This window comes from Ochotona princeps, chromosome 23, assembly GCF_030435755.1.
Source record: "Ochotona princeps isolate mOchPri1 chromosome 23, mOchPri1.hap1, whole genome shotgun sequence".
Lineage (NCBI taxonomy): Eukaryota > Metazoa > Chordata > Mammalia > Lagomorpha > Ochotonidae > Ochotona > Ochotona princeps.
The window spans coordinates 4,574,300-4,601,565 of NC_080854.1; the positions used below are offsets into that span (position 1 = coordinate 4,574,300).

General features: G+C 44.7%; 2 protein-coding genes across 2 annotated transcripts in view; one reads left to right on the forward strand and one right to left on the reverse strand.

The window, feature by feature from the left end:
* The window catches only part of NLN (neurolysin), an 85,378-nt gene extending 80,851 nt beyond the window's left edge, over window positions 1–4,527 (reverse strand). Inside the window, exon 1 of the mRNA XM_058680067.1 lies at window positions 4,338–4,527. Within this exon, the coding sequence (XP_058536050.1) occupies window positions 4,338–4,378 (41 nt within the window). The 5' untranslated portion in view covers window positions 4,379–4,527. The remainder of the gene's footprint in view (window positions 1–4,337) is intronic.
* A 77-nt stretch (window positions 4,528–4,604) lies between these two features.
* SGTB (small glutamine rich tetratricopeptide repeat co-chaperone beta) overlaps window positions 4,605–27,266 on the forward strand; it is a 38,173-nt gene continuing 15,511 nt past the window's right edge. The window contains exons 1-5 of the mRNA XM_004583744.4: window positions 4,605–4,789; window positions 5,855–5,976; window positions 13,655–13,758; window positions 15,197–15,266; window positions 22,120–22,219. Of these exons, the coding sequence (XP_004583801.1) occupies window positions 5,877–5,976; window positions 13,655–13,758; window positions 15,197–15,266; window positions 22,120–22,219 (374 nt within the window). The 5' untranslated portion in view covers window positions 4,605–4,789; window positions 5,855–5,876. The remainder of the gene's footprint in view (window positions 4,790–5,854; window positions 5,977–13,654; window positions 13,759–15,196; window positions 15,267–22,119; window positions 22,220–27,266) is intronic.

Sequence of the window (27,266 nt, forward strand, 5' to 3'; positions counted from 1 at the left end):
TATTTCACTATACGGCCTAAAATATCTACTTTCTACTAAAAATTTGATCTAATTATTAATATTAGAACCCCAAATCTAGCCCTATATTCTCATTTGCTATCAGAAGTGAACACTGGGGCCCGGCGCTGTGGCCTAGTGGCTAAGGTCCTTGCTTTGAATGCCCCGGGATCCCATATGGGTGCCAGCTCTAGTCCCGGCAGCTCCACTTCCCATCCAGCTTCCTGCTTGTGGCCTGGGAAAGCAGTCGAGGACGGTCCAATGCTTTGGGACCCTGCACCTGTGTGGGAGACCTGGAAGAAGTTCCTGGCTCCTGGCTCCGGAACGGCGCAGCACTGGCCGTCGCACTCACTTGGAGAGTGAATCACCAGACAGAAGATCTTCCTTTCTGTCTCTCCTCCTCTCTGTATATCTGACTTTGTAATGAAAATAAATAAATCTTAAAAAAAAAAAAAAAGAAGCAGTGAACACTGAATTTTCAGTTGTTATTATAGGTGGAATTCTTTCATCCATCCGCTAAGCATATTTGTTAAGCATCTATTACTAATGATATCATGGCAAGTGTTTGTTACAGGCGCAGAAATAGAACTATAAGAAAACAAAACAAACAAAAAGCTCCTGATCTCAGAAAAGTTGTCAACTGCTTAGGGGAAAGACAAATGTCATTAATAATAATGTGTCTATGAGGCTGGCACTGTAGCAAAATGGGTAGTTCTACCACCCATGGCGCAGGCATCCCATGGGCACACTGCTTTGGGTCAAGTACTAGTTGCTCCACTCTGATCCAGCCCGCTATTCGTGACCTGGGAAAGCACTAGAAAGTGTTCCTACTACTTGGGTCCCTGCCTCCACTTGAGAGACTGCATGAAGCTCCTGGTTCCTGACTTCAGACTGACGCATCTCCAGCCATTGTGGCTAGATGGAAGGTCTCTCTCTGTAAGTCTGCCTTTCAAATAAATAGTACATCTTTTTTAGTTGTTGTTGTATCAACGAATATTCTTGTTGCTTTTTAAAAATTTTTAGATTTATTTATTTTCATTGCAAAGTCAGATATACATACAGAGAGGAGGAGAGACAGAAAGGAAGATCTTCTGTCCAATGATTCACTCCCCAAGTGAGCGCAACGGCCCCGGTGTTGCACTGATCCAAAGCCAGGAGCCCAGATCCTCCTATGGGTCTCCCATGCGGGTGCAGGGTCCCAAAGCATTGGGCCGTCCTCGACTGCTTTCCCAGGCCACAAGCAGGGAGCTGGATGGGAAGCAGGGCTGCTGGGATTAGAACCGGCACCCATATGGGATCCTGGCGCGTTCAAGGCAAGGACTTTAGCCGCTAGGCCACGGTGCCAGGCCCAACGAATATTCTTGATTATCTTTGAGAAGCTATTAAAGCTTCCCCTCTTCACAGCATGGTAAGTGCAAGATGGGGTCTTCACCATTTTCCTAAGGAAAACGAAAACAGTGCAGCGCATTCCATGCAGAAACAGATGTAAGAATCCAGTTACCTGCTATTAAATCACACATCAACACTGCTAGGATTACTATTTTCAAAATTCCAAAACTAAGCAATGAAGGTGTGAAAAAAACTGAAATCCTTATACAATAATGCCAATGTCCTACAGCACAACTGCTGTACAAAACAGTGTGATGATTCCTCAGAAAATTAAAGCCCAGAGGCCAGCACTGTGGTGTAGTGGGCTAAGGCTCCTCCTGCTGTGCCGGCATCCCACATGGGTGCCAGTTGGTGTTCTGGTTGCTCCTCTCCCCATCCAGGTCCCTGTTAAGGGACTGGGAAAGCCCAGTGTTCGGGCCCCTGTATCCATGTATCCATGCAGTACCATACGGTAAGGCCAGAAGTTCCTAGCTCCCAGCTTTGGATTTTCTCATCTCCAGTCATTGTGGCTAGCTGGGAAATGAACTAGTGGATGGAGAATCTTCTCTCTCTCTGTAAATAAGCTTCTCAAATAAAAATGAACAGACCTAAAAAACAAAAAAAAGCTTTTCCTTCTTCAATTTAAAAAAAAAATTAAAGATAGAATCACCATAGGATTCATCAATTTCCACTTTGAATCATAGTAAGCGTGCTTGAAAAAGTTTATGGATACGTGAAATTAAAAGATGTTTATTTTGGTGCAAAAATGTTTTTAAATCTATGCATAGCTTTTTCATAATATGTATTTTTCCACGAATGTTTTGAACGCAAAGCACGAACTTGAACAGATATGATGAATATGCAGGGACTTCAAAAAGTTTTGTACCCGAATCGTTAGCTTTTAATTCCGTTTCTCACATCTCTTTATAACGCCTTCCTGTTTGCCCACTGATCATCAGAGCAGGATCACTCACAATAGTGGGAGCAACCAGATGAGTGAACGCCATGTGATACACCTGCAAAGTATGACTGCATAAAAAGGAGTCTGTCACCTGCTTCAGAGTCAATATGCCTTACAAACATGCTGCTAAAAGATAAATGCTGTATAATTCCAATTATATGAGGGGCCTGGCTTAGTCACATTCATAGAGATAAAGAAATTAGTGGTTACCAAGGCCTTGGCTGGCTGTAACGGGCATTGGTTCTGCAATGGGTACAGAGACTGAGACTGCAATGATGAGAAAAACTGGGAGACGGACAGTAGTGACGCCTGCACAAGGATGCGAATGCACCCAACGGCCCTGAATTGCATTCTTTCTTTAAAATGATTAAAATGGGGCAGGAGTGTGGCGCAGCGCTTCAGGCAGCACTGTCACAGTGAACAGGCTCCACGCAGCTCCCCGCTGCTGGGCACCCTGGGGAGTCTCTGCCATGCACGTGGGTCACTGGACGGAGTTCCGGGGTGCAGGGTGCGGCTTGGGCCAGCCGTGGATGTTGAAGGCAGCTGGGGAAGAAGCCGGCACATGAAAGATCTGTGTGTTTCTGCTTCTTGTCCTCTCTGCATTTCAAATAATCAATTCATTTTATCTTACCACATTTCTTTTCCGGAAACAAAACAAAACAAAACAAAACAATGAAAGACTACCACGCCAATGTTATTCTTGATTGGTAGAAGAGCAGCTGGAAAAATAACTGTCTTGTATTCAGATGCAATGGCTTTATTACTATTTCATAACTAAACTAGTAAATGCTTTAAAAGTTCCCAGTTTGACTTTTTGAGAGGGTAAATGCAAGCAGCTATAAGCCCCAGAAACAAACAAACAAACAAAAACTCTTCAGTCCTTCCATTTTTGAGAGGTAAAGGGTGTTGAGTGTGAGAAATGCTGTTTCCCGTGAGGATTTAATCTCTCCTCCCACGTGTGTTACTGGTGTGACTTTAATTGGCAGGTACACCTCTTGAGGAGGGAGGTGGGGAGATAGGGGTGCGAGGGTGCGGGGGGGATGAGAGCGAGGAGAGCCTACAGTAAGGTCTCAATCAGCATGGCACCTCCTGGGAATTACCACCGCCCCTGGCAGACGGCTAGACCAGCGCCACACAGAGCTCCACAAAGAGGGGGCAGGTCCGACCAGAGCAAAGTAATAGCTGCAAACGCGGCTATCTCCCATGGGTGCCATGCAGCTTACACACACACTCTCCTTTTTCTGGCTGAATCTTCCTTCCGACTGACAGTTGAGGGCTGATTTGGAAAGCAAGGGTGGAGGCGGCATTGTCTCTGAAAACCAGTACATCCCTGCAAAGCAGTTCCCTCAGCACCTTGCTCCGGGTCCTGGGCAGAGAGGGGTGTGGCTGCGGAGCTCAAAGCAAACCAAGAAGCAGCCGCAGCAGATGCTCCCCAAAGCGTATCCAAGCAAGCATTGTTTTTTTACCCCCAGTTGGGGCCAAGTCAATTTGCTTCAGCAACAGACAAGAGCTTCCTTTTATGAGAAGGAAAAGAAAAACGCAGTTCGGAAGCACGGACGGAAACACGCGGCAGAAAGAAAGGGTTTACTAGTAGCATGGCAGTTAAAGGATCGGAAAGCCAATGATGCGGGCCAGGCGCAAAGAGAGGAACTGTTCCTTCCCGAGCCTCCAGCTGCGGCACCTTTAAGGACAGTTCAGCATGGGTGCCAAGGATTTCCCCACGCGGACCTGCGCTCTGCTGCACTCGTTTTGGCCCGCGTCCGTCACCACAGTTCTGGCTAGTGGCGGCGGAAGCACACCCAAACAAAGGGAACGCAGGCCCTCCCGAGGGAGCCGAGGAGGAAAAGGTGGCCGGTCGGCCGCGCCAGGCGCCGCTCAGGGTGGGCCACGCAGGCCGCACGGAGGGTCTCCAGGCTGCGGCCAGGAAAGGCTGGGCCGCAACGCGCCGCGTTTTCCAGGCACCACACCTAGCCCCTGCCCATCGTCAAGGTTAACCCGCCTGGGGAGGTACCTGTGGAGGCCTCGCACAGCCGAAAGGCACCGGACGATCATGGGAGCGCCGTCCTGGTCGGGGAGGCCGACGGCGGAGTCCGGGCGCCGGGCACCGGAGGCCACAGCCGGGAGCACGGCGACGCGAGGCCCTGCCGGTCCCCTCCCACGTGCGGCTGCCTCACACCGTCCGTCGTCCACTAGGGTCCCGCCCCGAGCTCCGCCCCGAGTCCAGCCCCGCGCGCATCCTGCCCCGCCCCAGGGGCGGGCCTGCTGGAGCCCTGCATCCGCGAGCGAGGCGCGCAGCCGGGTGGGCTGAGGGGGCGGCGGCGGCGTGGGAGCCGGGGAAGTTTGGGCAGGCGCTGGTGGCACCGGGTTCCTGAGCCACGCTCAAGCCCTGAGAACCAGCGGACAGGCGGACCGACTTCCAGACGCCCTCGGGCCCGCAGCCGTCATTTCGCATCCTCTTGCTTGGTAAGGGGTTCCTGTCTGGGAAGGGTGTGTGCGTCTTCGGCCGCCCCAGACGGAGGCCTGCGCCTTGCACCTGCTGCAGAACCCGTCAGGGCTCCGGGAGAGACCAGGGCCCTGGAGCGAGGGCGACACCGAGGGGGAGGCCGACGTGTTTTGGAGAGAGGAAGAGGGGAGAAACCTGGAGGAGCCTGCACCCCTGCTGGCCCTCCACCCCCACCTCCATATTCAGTTTGCCACCTTCTGCCCCGGGGCCTCGTTTCGCACTTGTAATAACCCAAGGCCTAGAGAGCGCGCTCTCCTGTAACATAAGTATACAAATAATAAACATCCTGGCGGCGGGTACCACACCCTGGCTTTGGGTTAGGGAGCCTGGGGAGCAAGCAGATGGAGCGCTGATGCGATTTAGTGGAAATAAGCCTGAGCTGGCTCTGCGCCGCCGTCTGGACAGTGAATGAGCACCCCGAGAGCACAGCCCCTGCAGACCACTCCGGTCAGTGGGCAGTGAGTGGCCGGCGCGTGTGTTGGTTGAATGGAAATGCCATTTTTAAATTCAGAATGACAGCCAATGCCCAACACCATTTGTGAATGTATTTCTCAGCAGATAACTCACAACCTACAAAGTAGGTGCGCCGTAAATGACCAGTGCAGTTAAAAAAAAAAAAAAAAAAGCTCATGAAGATGGTTGTGGATGAGTCTCTGAGTCAGCACTCCGAAGTCTCCCTCAGCTGAGGACGGAGGCCTTTGGGGGGTATATCTGTGAGTTTGCACCCCTGGGCTAGTCTGATTCTGAACCATCTGTACTATTACCTTGTCATGGAGTAGTCAGTGAAAGTGTGTTTGGGAGGGACTGTTTATGTTACACTTAAGTTTCATAAACCTAATGCTACTGAGTATGAATGAAAATATGAAATAGATGACCGTAGCAACACGTTGTACTCTACTGACTTTAAAAATAAATATTATTGCATGTTTTTTACTTTCAGGATAAATTTTGATTGTTATCGGTTGCCTTTGTGATATATAACCCTCCTGATTATTTGTAATAACTGCTTTATTTTTCATATCCAGGAGAAACTTGTGAGTGTCTAGAATGTCATCTGTCCAGCACCTGGTTTATGCAGTTATTCGTTTCTTACGGGAACAAAGTCAGATGGAAGCATATACTTCTGATGAACAAGAAAGTTTGGAAGGTGTGTCCCTGTTATTTCCTCTCCTTTGAGTTATAAAGACTAAGATAACATTCCACCTATTGTAACAAAATGGAATACTTCATTGATCTTTCAAGAAGAGAGGTTTTCTGATTTCTCAGAAACGTGCTTTGGATGCCTTCATTCACAGCAAAACGAGAAAACTGGTTTCTTATCCAGCAACTGCTGTGGGCCCAAACCGGGGTGCTCATGTTGTAGGCAGTTTGTCCTCCACAGCAACCAAGTTAGTGCTTTCCCTACTTAGCTCGCGGGAAGATGAAGCCAGGCAGGTTAAGCAACACCAAAACCAGTCTGAGACAAAGCGGAGGCTGAAATCCTGGCTCTTCCTCTTGCCTTCTTTTCCTAACAGGACAGTATCCATGACAGAAATAACACATGAAAATACCCCATCAGTGTGAGGTGCTATGCAAAAGTCTAATTTTACCACTGGTGTGTTCTAAAAACTGCCTATTTGGGGCCTTACCAAGAGAGGATTTCGCCCTTGTTTCCATTGAGATCTTAATGTTGGATTCGGTAATCTGTAGGGCTGAGTGGGATTTGGGTGGTGGCGTCATGAATTTCCTTGACACCATTTTTGGACTTCATGTTTATGCATGCTAGAATTTAAATTCAGCATGAGTGTAGAGGATTCTGCACATGGGCTTGTGAAGGTTCAGTGAGCCTGGCTTCCCTGTGACCTGAAGACTTTATTATTGCTGTGAGAGTGCGCTGGGGAGACCTCAGCCGGTTTGCATTGGGCATCTTGAAGCTGCTTTCCGTGCTAAGTTGGACTCATCTATTCATTTCAGTGGGCATTTTCCTGACGGATTTGCTTTTGGGGGTGGGAATGCCAATCGGCATTTGCTCTCAGTCGGTTTGCAGTCTGCCGAAGTGTCTTTCCAGGGGTCAGTGAGAGGAGCAGGTGAGGCACAGTTGGAAACCATCCCACTCCATCCATGTAATCTTATGGTCTTTTTGTCCTCCTTGATGGTTAAACTGTGTGAAGATAAAGATGACTGCTTAAATAAGGAAAATATTGGTTATGACTGATCTGTAGCAAGCAGATAAAAATCTTTTCATGATATTTTTTTTCTCCCCAGTCATACACAGTGTAATACTTTTAAGGACAAGACAGCAAATTGAGAGATTTTTTTTTTTAACCAAGATGTTATGTCCTATTTTTAGGATGGTATTCAGCCAAAAACATGGGCCTTCATCTGTTTGTTATATATGGCAGTCAGAAATAGAGCCAATTGTTTCCAACTGACCCCTATTTTTGACTCTGTGTTTCTAATTTAATTGAACATGAAATCATGTGGAGGTGTCTGCCCACCTTCTAAACATTTAAAAAAAAAACACTCGTGGGAAGCCGGTACAGTGTCAGCTTGGAGTCTTGTTTTCAGATGACATAATCTACCCCGCTTAGTGGCTGCCCTGATCTGACATCTGCTTCTTCTGTGAATGTTGAGGTTCCTGCTCATGTCATTGTCTCTAGTATCTCTCCAGGCCTAATTCCTGGAGACGGCCATATCCTCATGGAGATGGTGGTGCCCTCATGGAGATGGCGGTGCCCTCATGGAGATGGCAGTGCCCTCATGGAGATGGCGGTGTCCTCATGGAGATGGCGGTGCAGAATTACCTATTTCAAAACATCATAAGGCTGAGATTGACAACTCCTTCCCTTGACATTGTTATCAGAATTACATACAGCCTGGCTCTCCAGCTCACTTCATCAAAATTTCATACCCCAACAAGTATTTAAATCATCCCTTTTCTCACTCATTGTGTATCTATAGTCATCTAGATTTTCAGAAGCACACCAATCTTCGTTGGGTCTTGTTTTTAAATAGTTCTTTTTGTCTACTTCAAAGGCAGAGAAATCTTTCATTTATTTACAGATCTGTTTATTTTTATTAGAAAGGCAGATTGTACAGAGAAGAGATACAGAGAGAAAGATCTTCCGTCCACTGGTTTACTCCCCAAGAGGCCGCAGTGGCTGGAGCTGAGCCAATCCAAAGCTAGGAGACAGGATCTTCTTTCAGATTTCTCACGTGGATGCAGGATCCCAAGACTCTGGTCCATTCTTCTCTGTTTTCCAAGGTCATAAGCAAGGAGCTGAATTAAAAGTGTAGTAGCTAGGATGCAAACCAGCACCCATATTGGATACTGGTCCTTGCAGACAGAGAATTAGCCAGTTGCGCCACCGTGTCTGCCCACGAGACTTTTAAATACTATGCTTGATTGTTATGATCTTCCCCTTGTATTTCCCTCTCCTTCTTGCCAAATCCTGACTTTATCTAGATCCAACTCTACCCCCTCTTTGCCAGCAATTGTGTGGCCGTATACAGATGGAGCAAAACCTACAGCTTTGCCGACTGCCCCACTTTCAAGTCATGGCTGTGATCGCAGCTACATCTTAATCCTATCTTTTTGACAAATGCAGTTTACTTAATGATTTCCCATGTCTTCTCCATTCCCAGCCTCTCTGGTCCTCATTGTTTGCTGATGACCTTTCTTTCTCCTCCAACAAGAACATTGAAATGATAGGAAAACAGCTTTCACCAACTTCTGCTGCCCATCCTCCCACCAGGACCAACACCCATTATGTTCCTGCCTCTGTCTGTCTTTGCAGCCAATACTTGCTTTCTCTAGTGTATTTCCTGTTCTTTCTTGAATCCACTCCAGTTAGCTTTTGCTGCTCTCTCTCATTAAGGTCATTAGAAATTTCTGTGCTGTTTGGTTCCATGTGGTCCTTGCTTATTCTGACTACCATTTTCAGAATTGATTCTGTCGTTTCCCCCTCTTCTTGTATACTTAGGTTTCTGGATGCCTCAAACTCTCTTGGCTATCTTCTAAGCTCATTATCCATTCCTCTTCTGTTTCCTTAGCTACTGTCTCTTCTTTTCCCTGACTTGGGTACCCGCAACCTGCTTCTCACTATCTACACTCATTTCTTCGGTGTATCATTCATTTTCTTTGCCTTTCTTACCTCTTACTTGTATGCTGACATTTCTCACATGTAGACCTTCAGCCCAGACCTTCTGAACTCCTGACTTGTATAGGCAATCATCTATAAGATATCTCAACTTGCTTGTCTAACAAGCACCTCATATTTAACATTGCCAAAAATGAACTCCTAATCCTCCCACCCAAAATCTGTTCCTGCAACTTACACTTCTCCGTTGGTGGCAACTCCAGCTTTTCTGTTGCTCAGGCCAAAAGCTTGGCTATAATCCTGGACTCTTCTTTCTGTCACACTCTATCCTTAATTGTTTCAAAAGTCTTGTTAGCAATACTTTCAATATGTATCAGTGTGACCGCCTCTTACCACCTCCAGTAGTATGATCCCGAGAGAATTAAGCATTTCTCACCTGCTTTACTGTGAAAAGCCCTAATGGTCTCTGCTTCTACTCCTGCCCCACCATCAACTATTCCAAACAAAATAACCGGTGAGTGAGATTTTAAAACTGAGTTTACCGGCCCGGCGCCGTGGCCTAGTGGCTGAAGTCCTCTCCTTGAACATGCCGGGATCCCATATGGGCACCGGTTCTAATCCCGGCAGCTGCACTTCCCATCCAGCTCCCTGCTTGTGGCCTGGGAAAGCAGTCGAGGACGGCCCAATGCATTGGGACCCTGCACCCACGTGGGAGACCCAGAAGAGGTTCCTGGTTCCCGGCTTCGGATCAGCACAGCGCTGGCCATTGTGCTCACTTGGGGAGTGAATCATCGGATGGAAGATCTTCCTCTCTGTCCTCCTCTCTGTGTATCTGACTTTGTAATAAAATAAATAAATCTTTACTAGAATCTATCTTTTCTCCACTCAAAATCTCACAGCAACATCTGAGGTTACCCGTCAGTGTTTGATGATTCTGTGATTTGGACTTCTGCTGTGTGTTTTTACTCTTCCCTCTTCTCATTTGCTTTCAGCCAAATTAGCTTGCTCCCCATCAGTGCACAGTGCTTTTCCTTCTCTGTTTCCTCTGCTTAGAATGGATTGCCATGTAAAGGTAACATCCCCATCTTTGTTCAATCTCTTTCTCGATATACTCTGAATTCTGTTCAGTCTAAATCCTGCTTCTCTGCTCTCTATAGATTCCCCACCCTCTTGACCCTACATTTTAATTTTTTGCAGTTCACCGCTCCATCCTCTGCTGCCTGGTAAGCCGTAAGAAGTTGGGAATCTATTTCTATTTTCTAGAAATTTGCTGGACAAATGGAGTATTATAAACACATATTGAGCTGATCAGTTGGATCCAGTGATTCGACTAGTATCCCTTTGTTGGTTTGTATTTTGTTTTCGAAGTCTGTGAGGTCTTGTCCCCGTTTGATAGATTTGTCAAAGGAATCGGAGTTAGGGAATAGCAGGAATCTAGCATGTAGGAACTTCTGAAGAAATTGCTATGCAGACGGACCATGTTGCTATTAAATAGGATTCTTCACTTGTCTTCTTCTCCTTCAATATCCACCTGTTTTTTGTTGTTGTTTTTTGTTTTTGTTTTTGTTTTTTGGTTCATGTTAAAGAACATCAGGGCAGTTATTTGGCAGAGTGCTTAAGATGTTGTCTTGGTTGCCTCTACATCTTGTATCACAGTGTCTAGGTTTGTCTCAGCCCTGTTCCCTATTGTAGGTTTCTGCTACTGTGAAGGAAATAAAATAATTTATTTTTCAGAAGATAAATTTAAAAGGGTGATCAGTAGATACAGCCTTTCTTGCAAAATGGATGACTTAAATGCTGGTGTGATCTCATGAAAGAAAGATCAGATACTTTCTTTTTTTTTTTTTTTTTAAATTTTATTTTTTAAATTCACTAATTACATTGTATTATGTGACACAGTTTCATAGGTACTGGGATTCTCCCCACCCCTCCCCAAACCCTCCCACCATGGTGGATTCCTCCACCTTGTTGCATAACCACAGTTCAAGTTCAGTTGAGATTCCCCCATTGCAAGCATATACCGAACATAGAGTCCAGCATCTTATTGTCCAGTCAAGTTCAACGGCTTCTTAGGTATACACTCTCTGGTCTGAAGACAGAGCCAGCAGAGTATCATCCCGATCAATTAAAAGCTCCAACATACCATCAGCAAAAATTTACATCACCATGGAATTAATTGACATAGTAATGAGTAACCAATATGGTAAAAGTAAATGTGATTTCTTATCCACCTTCTGTGACCACCTCACCTACACTTCAATTTTAGTTTATACACAACATGTAACAAGATCAGATACTTTCATCTCTGTTTGATAAATAAGAATCTTGGGAGAAATGTATGCTGAATTCCTCTTGCCTTTTTTTCAAATTTATTTTTTTTTGAATTTTATGGTACAATTATATAGAGTACGGGATCCGCGCCGCCAATTCGCACCCCGACGGATTTTCCCTATATTGTTACAATAGTATAGTCCTTCATAACAAGTTATAATTCCATCTGTCTGTTATTTAAGTGTGCCCCAACATCACTGATACAATGTCTGACAGTCCAGCATCCCATTGTCTAGATACGTCCAACACTTTCACTGGGAGTCCATCTTTGATTTGGAAGTCGGGATGCATGTTGCATTGTGTCTTCACATCTGGATATGGTGATCTCTATCACACCTTCACTATGCATTCCCTTAAATGAGGAGCCACGAAATAAGGTCAACAACAGATATGAAGTTAACAAAAACAAAACAAACAAACAAAAAATACAGCACCATAGAGTCGAAAAAAATGCACCACTGAATAACCAACTCATGGGTGAGGTAAAGACAACAAAAGAGCTTGATTTGCATCATGGTTTCCTTGCATTAGAGAGAATATATGGTATTTATCCTTCTGGGCTTGACTCGTTTCACTGAGCATAATGGTCTCTAGTTGGGACCACTGGTTGTAAATGGTATGATTTCATCCATTTTCATAGCTGAATAATATTCCATGGAGTAGATGTACCACAGTTTCTTTATCCACTCCTCTTTGGATGGGCATCTGGATTGTTGCCATGTCTTTGCTATTGTAGATTGTGCTGATGCAAATATAGGATTACAGATCCCCTTCTCATATGTAGTTTTCATTTCCTTTGGATATATTCCTAGGAACAGGAGGCTGGGTCAATTGGCAGGTTTATTTGTAGTTCTCTTAGCACTCTCCATACTGCTTACCGTAGTGGTTGTACTAGCCTGCACTCCTACCAACAGTGAAGGGGTACCTTCCTCCCCACATCCTCGCCAACAGGTGTTGTTAATTGAGTTCTGAATGTAGGTCAATCTCATTGGAGCTAGGTGGTACCTCAGCGTGGTTTTCATTTGTATCTCCCTGACAGCTAGGGAGCCTGAGCATCTTTCCATATGTCTGTTAGCCATTTGAATCTCTTCTTTTGAAAAATGTCTGTTTATTTCCTTTGCCCATTTTTTCACAGGTTTTTTTTTTTTTTTTTTCTGTCCCTGGGTTTCTGAAGCTCTTTGTAGATCCTGGATATTAGTCTCCTATCACCTGTGTAGTGTGCAAAAATTTTCTCCCATTCTGTTGGTTGCCAGGGCTGTGCCAAGCTGAAGCCAAGAACCTGAGATGCAATCCGCATCTCCTGTGTGGGCAGCAGGCACTGAGATAGTCGAGCCCTGGCTGCTGCCTCCCCTAGGACACCCCAGGAGGAAGGTGGACTGGGAAGCCAAGCGGGGCTTGCACTCAGGCACGGCACCGTGGGATTCAGGTGTCCCCAGATGCACTGCCCCTGCTCTGCGAAACACCTGCTCCTCTGCTTGCAGATTCTCACCCCATTTCCTTTTCTCATCCACTCTCAACATTCCCGCCAGACTTTTAGTTCTAAATATAAATACAGTTACGTCCTTCTCCTTCACAACATTCTTTGATGGCTCTTCATCTGCCGGTTGCACAAGGAATCCTGCTTACAGGGCCTTTTCATCGGAGGACAACCTGGCTTTCTCACATAATCCCCTCTGGCGGCTTTTCACTCGGTTTGTTCCCTGTTCCCATCAACCTGTCATCTTGTCATGGAGCAAAAATGCCAAGGCACCTCTCACCATTCACCATGTTATGCATTTTACTTACTGTGTCATCTCCTTCCTTCTATTTGGTAATAATGTTATCATGTGGATGGTGGGATTTGCTTAGCCTGACTGCTGTGTGTCTACCACCGTAAGAGTGCACCTTATACGTGGCAAGCACTCAGAAAATTTCAATGCATGAATGGATTAAAAAAAAAAACTGATTTATCTTTACCCAAGATTAAGCATATTAGTACTGAGTACTTCATGTTTCACTGCTTCTTGTGTGCCAGGACTATGTTTTTCTTGTTATTTTAAATCAGATTGGGAATCCGCTTCTCGCATTTGAAAAAGGTAATATTTGATGTTTATTCAAGTCCTGAACGCTTTGATGGTTAATCAGAGATATCAGTAGGTGGGGCCTAAGCTGGTAAGGAGTACTTTCTAGTCGTCTTTAGCAGCAGGATGACGTAATGTGTGCTGGAGAACATTTTCCTTTCAGTGAAGAGTAAGAAATGTAGTCCTTTTCCCTCAGCAGCTGGTTTACCAACAGAAATCTCTGTACAGCTGAACCAATTAGTTTTCCTTATGTTCTGTGATTATAAATACTGAATCACCACAGATTGCCCTCCTAGCAAGGGAAAAAAAACCAGATTGTTGCTAATCTTTTTCCACTATGAAATTTTGTCTTAAGTGGCCATTCAGTGCTTGGAGACCGTTTTTAAGATCAGCTCAGAAGACACACACTTGGCAGTGTCACAACCTTTGACCGAAATGTTCACAAATTCCTTCTGTAAGGTAAGTTGTGGTGGTTTTTGCTCATGAGTGTCTGATGTCAGAGAGGCCGCAGTTTGCTGCTGGAGTGGTGAGGTGGAGAGTCTATATGGATGTCGCCTGGGATCTAAACCATAACCCAGTGTGCTTTGGGTGTTCGGATCAGGGGCTAGCCTCATCCTCTCACCTTCTATAGCAAATGATGTATTTTACTTGACTCTCAAGTGCTTTGCAGTGTCTGAGTATTTTTAGATTTCTGACATCTGAACTGACATTCCCCGAAACCATGGAATGTAACTTTAAAACAAAGTTTAACTGTCTACAAGTCAGCCATGCGCAAGAAGTTTCATCTGGAATGAATCATCATATCGGAATCAGATTTCATCCAATTTGGCCCCTAGTGGGGCTCCGGAGAGCACAGGAATGTTCAGAGACTGCATGCAAAGCTCCAGTGGAAACCTGAGTGTCTGGCCCCTGTTCCCAGCTCCTGCTGAGAGGGTCTAATTTCTGGCCTTCTCAGGAAACTCACACTGTGAGATTGTTTGAAATACTTTTAAGGTCAGCGGGTGTCAGGGCCTAGGATGCGCTCTCCCCTTTTCTCCCCTCTGCTCCGGCAGCACAGGCTCCTTTTGCTCCTGTATCAGGGAGCAATGCAGGAGTGAGATGGAAACGCACAGCAGACAGAGCCACACGTGACCGGATGTGCCAGGCTCTGTTTCTAGAACTTGTTGGGAGGAAGTTCTTGGAGTTGTATTGGAGATGTTAATTTGGCATAGAAATTTCTTTTTGTATTTGGATAAAGAATAATCCCATCATATATTAATTCATCAAGCATGAAATCTAATGACAAGGTATAAGGAGATGAAGACAGTTTTCTGTGTTGCTCTTCGAGGATGCCCCTGCTTTTTCTTCCTTTTGTTTAAGGTGGGCCATGGCTCCTTGCTTTTAAAATGTGAAACATATGGAAAAAATAGGAAGAAGAGAGTGAATGGTTTATTCCCAAATATTTTGCAGTCTTTGTTTTTAAATCTCTCTCTCTCTGTGTATATATCTAAGTAATATAAGTTCTTTTTTTTATTAATTGCTTTTTAGCTAGTAAGAGATCTCTTAGGTAATTTTTGTAAATCTTGTTTCACTAATGCAGTCAATGCTGCAATGATTTCTACGCCTACTTGATGTGGGTAGTAGGATATTTGAGTATACAAAAACCAAATTTTTAAAAAATAGAGTCACAGTTGTCCATTGTCCTTTAGAAAAATCCAGTTATTCATATTTGTAATAGAAGTACTTTAAAGTACTTTCACCCCTTTTTCTTGTTAACACTGATGTTCAGGTGTTTGATTTCATGAAATGAGGTACTGATGAGTTACCAAAACATGTGTCATTTAGCATTTCTCTCTTTATAGTCCTCTGGGAGAACTAGCTAAGTGGAAGGACTTGATAAATCTGTATTTACTTTCAGAATGACATCCTGCCCCTCTCAAACTCAATGCCTGACGATGTGGGAAAAGCCGATCAATTAAAAGACGAAGGTGAGCATTTCAGACAAAAATTCCTTCATTAATAAAGCTTTCTTTTCAAATTCTGGAGAAAGCACAGCCAGTTGATAAGCATCTGGTTTATACCACCAAGATTGGTTGATCTCAAGGCCTCATAGCTTCTGGGAAAGAAACGAATGTGATGAGTAAGAAGCCTGGGAAGACAGACCATGTTGTGTGTAGTGTAGGGATGGCTTGCCTCAAGATGAACAGAACTGATGGAGGTACAGCTTGCAAAACAAGTCACCGATTGTTTGTAACTGTGTCTGCTCCTTGTTCTCTCCGACTGCCTAACTGGCACCTTTGGTGATTACATTACTGGGTTCTCTAAGGGCAGACTAGCTTTTGATTTTAATACACAGACTACTGTTAAGAATTACTGTTCAGTTTTTCCATCATGTCAGCTGTGGTGAGCTATTGAGAACCAGGTCAGGCCTCCCAGCTCCGCAGTGAGATGCTCTAGGGTGCATCTTAGTTTTAGCAGTGAATGAGAGCAAAAACAAAACAAAACAAAACAAAACAAAAAAACCCCAACCAACCAACAAACAAACCAAAAAAATCCTATGTGAACAGTTATTAGGCGTAAGGCTGGTTTAGAAGCTACACGCACAACCATTTTTCTGGCCTTTTCTGTAGCTCACACTCTGAAGAAAATAGGTGAATTAAAAAAAAAAAGGAAGTCACCTGGTACCTAAAAAGGCACATTTGGACAGAGGTTGCTTGGGCAAGGTCATGCATCCCTTAAGTCTATAAATAAACAGTCATGTCATTGTTATTAGTGGTTGTATAGTGTCATGGGTGTCTGCTTCACTGTGGCTTGCTTACCTAGACAGATAATTTTGTAATCCTAGGCAATGCTGTCTTCAATATCTTTGCCTGAATTTCTTTTTTACTATTTTGCCATTGTTTTAGGATTATATGATGTAGTGCTGTTTTCCACAACCAGATTGATTTCATTTTCAATTTTTTATCTCCACTAAAAAAGGAATTACCACAGTGCCTTAAAAATCTTAGAGTAGTATGACTTTCATATGTTGTATCCAAAGTAAACCAACAGGAGGATTCTCATTGTCCTCTGAGTTGTAATACCCCCCAAAGAATTTGGATTTAAACTGTATAGGTATAAATGCATTTCTTGTAGATTACTTTCTTTTTAAAAAAATCATTTTATTTCTAATGTTGTTTACATCATTGAGAAGGTTGTGTGTCCATGTGAACCACTGATTAGGGCTAAGGTATAGGGAGAGAGTGGGTGGGACAAATGCTTCCAATTTTTTTTATTTTTCTGTATCAGGGTTGGGGCTGAAAGAAGAGCAGACAAAATACATCAGTACCCAGGATGGGGAATGGCCACTTGATGTCATTCTAGCAACCTCAATGAGGAGAAGAAGGTTCCAAGGGTACTGCTTAAGTGGTTTTGATAGTTACGCGACACTGTTGGTTTCGTTGCTCCAAGGTTGAGGACATCTTTCCCAGGTCCCTTGGCTGACACAGTCCACCTTACTGTATCCACTTGTCCAGATACTTGCTATCAAGGCTTGGCCAGGACAGCTGTCCAACCTGTGCTGCCCACCATCTTCTCACATGGTGCTCGGCATCCTCTGCAGGCCTCAATGAGCTGACTGTCCTGGCATCCGTGTGCATATGGGTATTCTTTTCTAATTGGAATAGTTTAAGTTTTTGCCCTCAGATTTTTTTTTTTTTACAAAAAGGTTGATTTTGTTTATATTTGAAAGGTAGAGTTACAGACAGAAGGAGAGATATGCAGAGATCTTCCATTTGCTGCTTCACTCCCTACATGACTGGAACAGCCAGCGCTGAGCTCACCCAAAGCCAGGAGACAAGGAGCTGCTTCCAGGTCTCCCTCATGGATGCAGGTTCCCAGGTTCCTGAGCCATCCTCCACTGCTTTCCCAGACCGTACGCATGGAGCTGGATTGGAGGTGCAGCAGCCAGACTCCCACTGGTGCCCATTTGGGATGCTGCTGCCCCAGGTGGAAGCTTAGCTGGGTCTGGCACTCAGATTTTTGTCGTGTGTGAAATATTGAGGGACATAGTATATTCTCCACTACCAGCTCACTTTTGCAGCTCTCTTGGTTTAGTTCTAGCAAAGACATTGACTAAATGGCACCTTTTACTTTTGTCCGTCCTGCTTTTTCTCCCTCTTATAACAGAATATGGGGAGGTTGCATTTGCATCCAAGTTTGTTTTGACACAATGAATGTTAGTACATGGAAGGTCAGAGGATGTGGAGAGTGTGTAGCAGCACAGGTGAGTAGGAAACAGAAGCTTTTGTTCTTTGTTACCCATAAGACATGTTCCACCTGAAGTTGATGTTCTCATTCTATGCAGATTTAGCTGTTGGTGTGCAAACTGCAGGCCATGGTAGACTGCTGAGTGTGGGGCTATTCCAGACTATGTGTTGCATGTTTCTGACTGAGTTAACCGAGGCATCCCGCTAGCTAGTACCTTGCCAGAACAGGGCTTTACGTCTTTGTTGTGCTTTCTCTCTGAAGAGCTGCCGGAAGCTCAGAAGTTGAGAGGGATCCCTGCTGTGCTGCCAGGCAGGCCACAGAAGTATAGGTGTACCTTGTGGGGCTGGAGATATTAAAGGAGAACTTGATGGGCAAGAACCACGTAGCATAAAGTGCTGCACAGAGGCCTCAGTGTTACATTGATGTCTGCTCTTCACAGATTTTTTTTTCCTGTCCTGAAATTCTGCATGTTGAGTACGTTGTAACTTGAAGCCTCTTATAATTACCATATTGTATTCTAGTATATGTATGATATGGGTATGTATTTATATGAGGTGATTTTCAGAAAAAGACGCGCAATGAGGTTTTAATAATAATAATAATGAAATGTTACCATAAGACAAAAACGTCCAGAGCTCGGCACAATGATTCTTTTGGCTAGTCCTCTTCTTATGGCGCTGGGATCCTATATGGTCACTGGTTCGTGTCCCAGCTGCTCTACTTCCCATCCAGCTCCCTGCCTGTGGCCTGGGAAAGCAGCGGAGGATGGCCCAAAGCCTTGGGACCCTGCACCTGTGTGGGAGACCAGGAGGAGGCTCCTGGCTCCTGGCTTCGTCTCAGCTCGGCTCCAGCCATGCTGCTACTTAGGGAGTGAACCAGCGGGCAGAAGATCTTTCTCTCTGTCTCTCCATCTCTCTGTAAATCTGACTCTCCAATAAAATAAATAAATCTTTTTTAAAAAAAGAGAGAGAAACAAAAAGATATAATAGCAGCTAAATAAAATTTCAGTAACAGAAAATTAGAATCTTTGATATGGGATCTATTTAAGTACAAAGGCTAGTGTAGCTAACTTTTCTTCTTTTCCTTTTTAAAAGTTAATTTATTTTGTTTGCAAGGCAGAATTATAGAAAGCGAAAGGGAGAAACAGAGAGAGACAGAGACCCTCCATCTGTTGGTTCACTCCCATCTGTTGGCTCTGCAATGACCAGAGCTAGGTCAGTCAGAAATCAGAAAGCCAGGAGCTTCTTCTGGGCCTCCCTGTGTGTGCAGGGGTCCAACACTTGGGTCATCATTGCTGCTTTTCCCAGGTCACTAGCAGGGAGCTTGAATGGAGGTGGAGTAGTTGGGACCCAAACTGGCACTCATGGGATGCCAGCATCACAGTGGCAGCTTACCCAGCTATGCCGTAATGCCAGCTCCAACCTTTTTCTTCTTCTTCCTTTGAAAGAGTGGCATGGGTGAGAGAAGGAGAAAGAATGAGAGTGAAACAGACAGAGAAGGAGAGAGAGAGAGAGAGAGAGAGAGAGAGAGAGAGAGAGAGAGAGAGAATCTCCCACCAGTGATTTACTCCCCAAATGCCCGCAGCGGAAGGGGCTGGGTCAGGCCAAATTTAGGAGTCAGGAACTTCACTTGGGCCTCCCATATGAATGGCAGGAACTTAAGCACTAGGGCCGTAGTCTGCTGACTCCCAAGCACATTAGCAGGAAGCTTAAATGGAAGCAGAGGTACGGCTGTACCTCAGGAACTGCAAAATAGGATGCAGGCATCCGAAGTAACAACTTACCCACACCACCGCATCTGCCCCTGGTTAACTTTTTTCTTAATCATAAAAGAAAGCTGTTATCTTCACAGCCTCCTTAAGGAGAGGGTTTATATTTCTGTCCTTTTTACCAGGAAAGAGTCCAATTTTTTAAAAGAATTTATTGAGATATACTTCACATATCATATAATTTACTCCTTTTATTTTTGAATTGTTTTCTTAACTGTAGAAATTTTGGTTTTGATGATTTTTACATATTTGATTAGGGTACGAAGGGTCAAGGGCTAGAGGAAAGTGGGTGAGACCATGGTTTTCACATTCTCTGTTTTCCTTTCTGTATCTGGGGGGAAGAGAGAGATAAGGGGAGAAGTCACACGCAGCTTTCCACCCATCCCAAGGTCCCTGACATGGGCATGCTCCGAGGGTCCTATTCAGGTGGTTTTGATTGTGCTACAGTTCTCTATTGCTGCCGATCTTGCCGCTTACTTGAAAGTCAGAGTTAGAGAGATGGGAACAGAGAAAAAGATATTTTTCATCAACTGGTTCACTCCGCAGATCACTGCAACGGTCAGGCTAGACCAGGCTGAAGCCAGGATCCGGTAGCTTCATCCAGGTCTCCCACATGGGTGGCAGGGGCCAAACATTTGGAACATCTTCTACTATCCCAGGCGGTTAACAGGGACCTGCCTAGGAAGTGTAGCATTTGGGCCCGGCGATGTGGCCTAGCAGCTAAAGTCCTCGCCTTGAACGCATCGGGATCCCATATGGGCACTGGTTCTAATCCCGGCGGCCCGCCTTCCCATCCAGCTCCCTGCTTGTGGCCTGGGAAAGCAGTCAAAGATGGCCCAAAGCCTTGGGACCCTGCACCCATGTGGGAGACCCAGAAGCAGCTCCTGGCTCCTAAATCCTGGCTTCGTCTCAGCTCAGCTCCAGCTGTCTCAGCCCTTGGGGGAAGGAAGAACTTCCTCTCTATCTCTCCTCCTCTCTGCATATCTAACTGTCCAATAAAAATAAATCTTTATGGGCCCGGCAGCATGGCCTAGCGGCTAAAGTCCTCGCCTTGAACGCCCCGGGATCCCATATGGGCGCCGGTTCTAATCCCGGCAGCTCCACTTCCCATCCAGCTCCCTGCTTGTGGCCTGGGAAAGCAGTTGAGGACGGCCCAATGCATTGGGACCCTGCACCCACGTGGGAGACCCGGAAGAGGTTCCTGGTTCCTGGCTTCGGATCGGCGCGCACCGGCCCGTTGCGGCTCACTTGGGGAGTGAATCATCGGACGGAAGATCTTCCTCTCTGTCTCTCCTCCTCTGTATATCTGACTTTGTAATAAAAATAAATCTTTAAAAAAAAAAAGAACTAATATCAGAATCTTAAACTATTAGAAAGAACCCACTGGGATCAGAAAGGAGGATTTACATCTCAAAATCCCCAGATTCTATCTAGTACCTCTGCTATTAGTCTTTTTTTATAAAGATTTATTTTTTTAAAGATTTATTCATTTTACTACAGCCAGATATACACAGAGAGGAGAGACAGAGAGGAAGATCTTCCGTCCGATGATTCACTCCCCAAGTGAGCCGCAATGGGCCGGTGCGCGCCGATCCGAAGCCAGGAACCTGGAACCTCTTCCGGGTCTCCCTCGTGGGTGCAGGGTCCCAATGCATTGGGCCGTCCTCGACTGCTTTCCCAGGCTACAAGCAGGGAGCTGGATGGGAAGTGGAGCTGCTGGGATTAGAACCGGCGCCCATATGAGATCTCGGGACATTCAAGGCGAGGACTTTAGCCGCTAGGCCATGCCGCCGGGCCCTCTGATATTAGTTCTTATCAGTGCCAGAGGACCCTCCCTCTCATCGTAGCCCCTGTGTAATGGCAGCAAAAAATAGCCACAGAAAATCTCTTATTTTGCTGACTTCTTAACCCAGCTAAATCATTGCCAGATGTACCTGCAGATGTCTGTTCTGAAGCTCAGTATTTCTGCAAGCTAGCCATGTGTCTGAAATTCTGTCTTCCTACAAATTCAGTTCTGCAAACACCCTCTTAAAATCATTCTCTAGGGGTCACTGTTGTGGCTGAGAGGATTAAACCTGCGGTTTCCCATAATGGTATCCATTTTTGTCTTGGTCATTCCACGTTGGAACCAGCTCCCTGCTGATCCACCTGAGAAAGCGTCAGAGGATGATATAAGCCCTTGGGTCTCTCCACCCATGCAGGACACCCGAATGAAGCTCTTGGCTCCTGGCTTTTGTCTGCCCAGTCCTGGCTATTGTGGCCATTTGGGAAGTGAGCCAGAGGATGGAGAGTTGCTGTCTATCTTACTCTCTACGTAGCTTTGCATTTCAAATGTATAAACTAATTAATTAGAAAAAAAATCTCTCTCCCTGGGGAGAATAGCATATACAAATACTATTTGCCAGTCATGTAGTTTAGCATGATTTGTGTTGCCAGCTGAGGCACAGCATGGTTCGGCAAGTGGTTATTCCGCAGATGTGTGTGTGTGTGTGTGACTAACAACTAGGGACGGTATTGCATCAGGCATGGAGTGGGGGAGCTCTAACTAGGAGTGACGAAATATGGGTGAGAAGCAGTTCCGTTTTGCCTTGAGAGGAGAGTGACCATGGTTGTGTTCAGCTTTATTCACATAAGGTTGCTATACAGACATCCATTTTTTGAAGACTCTGCATCGTTAAAATCATTGAATCGCTGAAAGCTAATGAAACAATAACACACGTGTCACAGAATATGTGCTTTAGCACCGGAGTGACTGGAAAATTACATAGTTGGGGGCTTCAGATCTGGTAGACTGTGGCACTGACTCTCCATCTTTATCACTTTAGGCAATAACCACATGAAGGAAGAAAACTACACTGCCGCCGTGGCTTGTTACACGCAGGCGATAGAACTGGACCCCAACAACGCCGTCTATTATTGCAACAGGTAGATGGGCGCCTGGCAGCGGGGCTACCGTGCTCATCCCTTTGAATGAATCCTGCTTACCCATTCAGGGCAATTACTGTTATTAAATGTTTGTGAGGGCAATTACTGCTACAAAATCCTTAGTACATTTTGTTGGACTCAATTTTAAATTCAGCTTTATTCACCGGGCGTATCATAAACATGTTTTCATTTCGCCACAACCTTTACAAGCATTCAGATGGTTATGTGTTGGTCCACTACTACCATTTATCTTTTCTTACATTTCCAGTACCCATACCTGTGACTGGGAAAGAAGTACTTAGTATACGTTGGTTTTTGCACAAATGGATAGATATCCCCTAATTTACTTGATTGCTGAACCTTGTTCCTAACTAGCGGACAAAATAAAGAAGAAACTGAAGTTAGTCTCATAACTCATGTTCTGAGTTGATCTAGTATAACTTTTTGTCTTTAATATTTTATTCCTAATTTTTAAGTTGAAATTTGCAGTCAGTAGTCCTATTCCATACATAGATTTTGGCTTCTTCCTCCATTCAGGGGGTGAGGAGCTCAAGGACTGATTGTCATTAATGGTAACGCCCAGGGTGCCGCTTAGCAGGAAGCTGGATCAGAGATGGAAGTGGGGCTCTGCATGGGATGCTGGCTTAAGAGCAGCCTTAGCTTACTGTTGATGCAACTCCAATCAGGTTTGCACTTACCAGGATGCAGTCGCTCCTAAAGCATGCAACAAACTTACTGTTAACTAGAATTCAGGGTTTATTGACTTTTGTTTCTTATGGGGTCAGCTTGCATGTAGCGAAAGACTCAGATCTTTCCTGTTACTGAGTTTTGGCAACTCTGCTCACCTATGCAATTTCAACCCTTCTCAAAATATTAAAAATTGCTATCAGGTGTCCGCAATGTTCCTCATGCCCCCGTCAAAGTGTGTTGGCTTGCAGAAGTCAGCAGACAAACCCTTGTTTTCCTCCCTCCAACTCTAGATTGTGTTTGTCTCTTCTAGAGTTTATGTGAGAGGCATCATGTGTGCCTTCCTGTGTAACTTTTGTTTTCACTCAACATAGTATAATAGTCCTGAGATTCAGCCATGTTGCCATGTATGTCGTTAGTTCAGTCTTCATCATTATGGTTTGGACTTTTTCTTTTTCTGTTTTGTCCAGAATTTATCGTTACGCGTGTAAAAGCTGGAACCATAAGGAGTTTAATTGACCATGCTGGAAATATTCTTCCTTCACACCTGCAAAAATCCCGTTATTAATCTGTTCTAACACAGTAGCTCCAGAAAGTAGAAAATCCAAGTAATTTGCAAAGAATAAATTCCTCAAGCCATGGTTTGATCGTTGCATTTACTCACACGAACATGCATATTTTTTAAAAAAGAATTATTTATTTTTATTAAAAAGTGAGATATACAGAGAGGAGGAGAGACAGAGAGGAAAAATCTTCCATCTGATGATTCATTTCCCTTGTGGCTGCAACAGCCAAAGCTGAGCCGACCCAAGGCCAGGAGCCAGGGACTCTTCCGGGTCTCCCACATGGGTGCAGGGTCCCAAGGCTTTGGGCCGTCCTCGACTGTTTCCCAGGCCACAAGCAGGGAGCTGAATGGGAAGCAGAGCAGCTAGCATTAGAACTGGTACACATATGGGATCCCGACGCGTGCAAGGTGAGGACTTTAGCCACTGGGCTACTGCGCCGGCCCCTTGTGTATTGTTTTGATTTAAAATAATACGAAGAAGAAAGCTGCATAAATATTACAACCAAATGTAACCAGTATTAGGAAGCCATGTAGTTTTAACTATGAATATAGGAGTCTGAATAATTTATTCTTAATGAGATTAGAGTTTACAAGTAGTCTTACATCTTGTGCTTTAATTTATTTATTTATTTATTCATTTATTTTATTCATTAATTACATTGTATTATGTGACACAGTTACATAGGTACTTGGATTCCCCCCACCCCTCCCCAAACCCTCCCACCATGGTGGATTCCTTCACCTTGTTGCATAACCACAGTTCAAGTTCCGTTGAGATTCCCTCATTGATTGTGTTTCAATTTAAAAAGAGATTCTGGACAATACCTATGCATATTTTTTATTAAACCAATTGATAATTATGCCTTTCTTTTGCAGTTAAATAGCATATTTTTCCCTGAGGAGCTCAACAGTAGAGCATTTCATTTAATATTTAATAATTAGAAAAATTTATTTGTATATTGAGTACAAATTCTGCATTAGGCTTCAGATTCTGGCAGCTATAAATATTTCAATAACAAGTATCCCAGCCAGTTGGCTACTTGCAGCCATGTTCTAGGCAACTGGATGTCAAGCTCAGGTCAGTCTTGCAGTTAAGACTGATTTTCACAGTTTTGAAAGACAGAGAAGGGAGACAGACACAGATCTTCCATCTGCTGGTTCACTTCCCCTGTGCTGTAATGGCTGCTACTAGGCCCAGCCAAAGCCAGGAGCCTGGAGCCGCATCTGGATCTCCCCTGTGGTCCAGGCACTTGAGCCCTCTTCTGCTGCTTGCCCAAGTGCCTTAGCGGGGAGTGGGATTGGATGGGGGGGGGCAGCTGGGGCTGGAAATGGTACTCCTACGGGATGATGGTGTCTCTTATGGCAGCTCGACTTGCTATGTCACAGTCAGTGCAGGCCCCCAGTCTTATTTCTTATTTCTTTTTGGAAAGGCAGATTTACAGAGAGAAGGGGAGACAGAGAGAAAGATCTTCCACCTGCTGATTCATTCCTTAAATGGCCACAATAACCGGAGCTGAGCCAATGCAAAGCCAGGAGCCAGGAGCTTTCTCTGGGTCTCCCACATGGGTGCAGGGTCCCAAGGACCTGGACCATCCCCTGATACTTTCTCAGGCTATAAGCAGGAAGCTGGATGGGATGTGGGCGGTGGGACACAAATCAGCACCCATTTGCGATGCTGCCATACGGGCTGCAGCTAGAGGATTAGCTTGTTGAGCTTTGCCGTTGACCTCCAGAACTTTATTTCTAATCAAATATTTTTCACTGATTAACTTCAGTAAATGAGTGAAACAGAGTTATAAATTTTCAAAGAATGAACTAAAGCTTACTTTCATTAAAGTAACTTTTTGTAACTAGCAAATGATCTGCTTGGGGCTGGTGCGGTGGTGTCGCGGTTAAGCCTCTGTCTGCAGTGCTGGCATCCTATGTGGATGCTGGTTGGAGTCCTGATTGCTGTATTGCAGATCCCTGCTGATGGGCTGGGAAAAGAGCAGACGACTGCCCAAGTGTTGGGGCCCTGTACTCATGTAGAACATCTGGAAAAAGCTCCTGGCTCCTGGCTTCAGACCTGCCCAGATCCAGCTGCTGTACCTATCTGGGGAGTAAACCAGTGGATGGAAGATCTCTGTCTCTCCTTTTCTCTCTGTAATTCTGTCTTTCAAATGAAAATAAATGAATCAATAAAAAAAGATCACTTAGCACATTTTTTTTTTAGCAAGAATTGTTTTTCTTTCTGGTAATTGGTGTTTGGGCTCTGCTAAGAAACAAGGAAAACCCCAATCCTTCCTTGAAACCTGTTGTATATGAATGTTTTCTGCTTTTGCCCCCTTAGACTTGTAACGCTTCACACAATGTTTAACATGTTTATCAAAGATTCTGCCTTTTCTTACATGCATACTTGTTTTATTTCTTTAGGTCAAGGGCAGAGTTCGTGGCTTACATTTATTTCTGTGCATTGTAGCACTTAGCATCCCATCTTACAGGCGTCCAGCCAAGTTTTATTGGATGAATGGAGGCCTATAGAAGGAATGTTAGCAATCTCCAGTGATATTGCAGAATGAATTGCATTAGCCCTTGTGGAAATTGCTTCCCAGTGATTTATAACATAAAAAAAACACAGCAGCGTTGAACTTCTTGTATTCCTACACAAACCTGGTTGTTTCTTTAGGCCAACTTTAGTTCTAAGCTTACTACTTTAACCCATGATGGGCTTATGTTACTGAGATGGATGTTTGAATGATTTCAGGCAATAAATGGAATCAAACATATATGGTAAAGACAGAGAATATGATGGGAAGAATCTGTCTGGAAAACCTGGTAGGCTTTAGAGATCTTCAGTTGGAACTGGAATTAGAGGAGAGGTTGTAGTACTTGGAGACAGAAAGGCATTGGAGAGCGAAACACAAGGTGAAATCCAGAAAGAACAGGGTATTGTCATATGGAAGGTTGCTGTCGGCACATGACCTTCTTAGAGGAGACATTAACAGAGTCAGCATTTTGTTCTCATTCTGCTGGAGGAGAAGCAGAGAGCCAGTCAGCTCATTGGCAATGGAATTGGATGTGTTTTTAAAGTCAGGGCTGAATTTCAGTTCTGCCCCTCACCAGTCTTGAACTTGGGCAGCCGCTTAACCTTTTCAAGTCTTAATTTCCTCACTTGTAAGATACGGTTAGGTGTAGGTGTTTGGCACGGAGTGTGACGTGGCTTGGAAACCCACACTCTGCACTGGAGTGCTTGGGTTTGAATCTAGGCCCTGCCTTGGCCTTCGGTCTGCTGCTGAGGTGCACGCTAGATATTAGCAGGTAATGGCTCAGGCAGCTGACTCTTTGCCGCATACATCTGAGGCATGGATTGAGTTTTCAGATTGCTGGTGTCAGTTAGGCCTGCCCTGGTCACTTAGAATAAAATTGAAATGTCAATGAAGTAGTCACAGGATGTGGTTAAGAACTTGCATTTTCTAACATATTCATTCAATCCCATGTCAATTAACCCCATAATGTTGTAAACTGTTGTTGATGTTATGTTATGGCTTTTAACTGATTGGAACGATATTCTGCCAGCTCTGCCTTTAGACCAGAGATGGTCTCCCCAAGAAACTGTTGAATTGATCTGGCCAATAAGATGCTGGACTCTATGCATGGCACATGCTTGCAATGAAAGAAACAAGACTGGGTTTGAACTGTAATACTGCAATAAGGTGGAGTAATCCACCATGGGGGGGAGGTACAGGGAGGGGTTGGGGGAACCACAGAACCTATGGAACGATGTCATAAAATGAAATGCAATAAAAAAATAGAAAA